Raw genomic sequence first — 2,938 nt, forward strand, 5'->3', positions numbered from 1 at the left:
TATATATATATTGCAAGTGAATTCAGAGATCTGTCTCCCTTTGTTAAGCTAGCTGCTTTTGTGCTTTAACATTCATGAAGTCCCTCATATAATTCATATTGCATCGTTATATTTTACATAGTTGAGAAATTATATATTTTTGAACTCATGGTTTTAGAGTTCTTTTGCATAGATTTAAGGGATGTCCTGGAGATCTCAGCATTTACCATTTTACTAAGATATTAGCCACACCCTCTAACCTTGCTGTCTCTGATTGTCGTTGAGTCATTAACATTATCAAGAAGGAGAAATGTAAATATATGTACATTATTATACAAATAAGCTGCCATTGATATTCCTGGTGGCCCGTGACCTTTTGGCACTCTTCCAAGGATAGGAAGTATATCATTCTACCCCTACCAAGGACTTGCTGGACCTGGAAAACAGGTTCTTACACAAACACACAATCATATACAAAATTACACATGTGTACACATATTTTCATGCATATAAACAAATGCACACATGCTTATATACAAAAATAACACACAAACACATGTACAAACTCACACAAGTATGAAAACATATATACCCATGTGCACAAATACCTATGCAAATAAAAATAAGCACACTCATACACATATGCATGCAAGCATACAACATCTCACATATACAAACATATGCATATGCACTCATTCAAACACGTACAAGTGGTCTAGGTAAAGAAGGATGATGGACAACTGTCATTACAAAAAAGATGTGAGTAAGGGCTTTGTGTAAATATAGTTTTCTTAATTAGCTTAATTATCCCTCCTCCAACACAATTTCTAACTTCTTGCGCATAAAAAATTCTAACTTTATTTGCCTTCACTAAAAGGCAAAAATATTCCTTCCTAGCAGCTTATTTCCTTGTCCTTGGCCCATGTTAGATTCTTGCCAAGCAGCCCCAAAGGCTCTCTGCCTCTCCCACTTTTTCATTTCATTAACAAGACTGAGCCAGTTTTAGGTCATTCTGACAAGAGTGCCTTCCTTACCCGTCATAGAATATGCATTTTCAAAAGCAATGCATTTCTGTCTTAAATGGTAAGACTGTGCAGAATCTTACCTGTCCTTGGCTTGAGGGCTGCTAGGCAGGTATGACATTGGCCATGGATAAGGAAGTAGGCTTCAGGCAGGAATCTGACATTAGGCTAGAAAAAAAGAAGTAATTTCAGGTAGGAATCTAAATCTTAGGCTAGAACAAAGAAGTAATCTCAGACAGGAACCTAAATATTAGGCTAGAACAAGGAAGTAGGCTTCAGACATGAAAATGACCTTAGGCCAGGAAAGGGAAGTAGGCTCAGAAACTTTGATCATCCTGATAATCCCTTAGAAACATTGATCATGTGAGTGTTTATGTAATTGGGTTTATTGCCTTGCTTTTTCTTTGACTATTTGTGTTTATTGTATTGCTTGTTCCTCGACTATTTGTATCTGTTGTATTGCTAGACCCTCAATCTCGAACTGACCTTAATACATGCATGTAATCAAGATTGTATAAAAATGTATGAGGGGGGATGGGATGGGGGTTCTAGGGAGGGCAAATGGGAACAGGGGAAAAGGGAATGACATCTGTATTGTAAATAAATTAAATATCCAATTTTAAAAAGGCAAAAATACTTCATACAATTAAATCAGGCTGCCTACATTTTGGAAATCATTTTTAAAGATAACAATGGTAACAAGCATTAAAATCAGGATTCTTAAAATAGTCAATGATTATTAAGCTGTTTCAGATTTGTTTCTAATAAATAAAATAAAACAAAATAAAATATGTTAATTGTTTTGGAATTTTAAAATATCTAATTGAAGTCAGAACTAGAAGACTTAGTCATAACTACATAGATTTCTAATAAATTTTAATTAACTCTGGGAATCCCAATAGATTTTTGTAAAATGTTGAGTAACAGACCTAATCAGAAAACAAAACTAAAACTTGCTGTTTTGTTGTGTTTGGGGAATTTTGTATACAGGCTTATATGTAGCATAGGAGGGCCTTGATTTTTAAATACAGCTGCTTTCCAGTTCTAAGACTTGGAATTACATGCTCACCAGCCTGCTTTGCCTCAGAAGAGTTATTAAACAGGAGGAAAAAGTGTCATTCCCCCCTTCGTAGCTACCAAATGTTTCAACATTTAGTGACATTTCTACCCAATATCTTAAGAATAAAGGATTTTTAAAATAATAGGAAAGTTTAGATTGTGATATCAGTGACTTACCAGCACTGGCCCTTATAAGATGATGGCAGGGATGAGATTTGTTCTACTATAAATATTCATGTTTTCCTGCAGCTAATAATTTCTCCCTTTTGTTTTGAAAAATACTTCTCTTGATCAACTAAATATTCAAAATATTTTCCCATAATCAAACCCAAAACACTATTATAATCTCTTAAAATCTTATAAAGGCAATAAAAAATATGTAAAGGTTTGGAGAATATTTCTAGTAATGACTCTGATGTGATGACATTGTTTCCCCAACAATTTATACAACATGCAAAATGAATCTGTCAGAACTAGCTTGATAGACAATGGAATTGGATGATCTAATAGAATCTCTGATGAATGGGAGTGATGTTGTTAATGATTCTTTCCTAATCCATTTCAGCTGACTGTGGAGGACCTTTTGAACTATGGGAACCAAATTCAACCTTCAGTTCTCCAAACTTTCCAGACAAATACCCCAATCAAGCTTTCTGTGAGTATTTTCTTTCCCAGTTTACCAAAGAAAATGTATATAGCAGGGGAAAGTCCCTCTTAAACAGGCAAAGTAAATTACAAATTTGTTAAAATGAATACAGTAACATGTTTACTGCTATGAAATATTCATTAATGATTTGTTTGATTTCTGATAGTATTTATAATTACATCATTTCATTTTCTCCTTTACTTTTTCTCCCTCTAAAGTCTCCCATATACCC

At 34.1% G+C, this 2,938-nt stretch overlaps 1 protein-coding gene across 2 annotated transcripts in view; it reads left to right on the forward strand.

The window, feature by feature from the left end:
• Positions 1-2,938, forward strand: part of Tmprss15 (transmembrane serine protease 15) — a 104,023-nt gene that overhangs the window by 62,396 nt on the left and 38,689 nt on the right. For both annotated transcript variants that reach the window (XM_028757237.1, XM_028757238.1), the window contains one exon: positions 2,626-2,715. In XM_028757237.1, coding sequence (XP_028613070.1) covers positions 2,626-2,715 — 90 coding nt within the window. The remainder of the gene's footprint in view (positions 1-2,625; positions 2,716-2,938) is intronic.

The sequence above is a fragment of the Grammomys surdaster genome, unplaced genomic scaffold, assembly GCF_004785775.1.
Source record: "Grammomys surdaster isolate TR1022 unplaced genomic scaffold, NIH_TR_1.0 126153, whole genome shotgun sequence".
Taxonomy (NCBI): Eukaryota; Metazoa; Chordata; class Mammalia; order Rodentia; family Muridae; genus Grammomys; species Grammomys surdaster.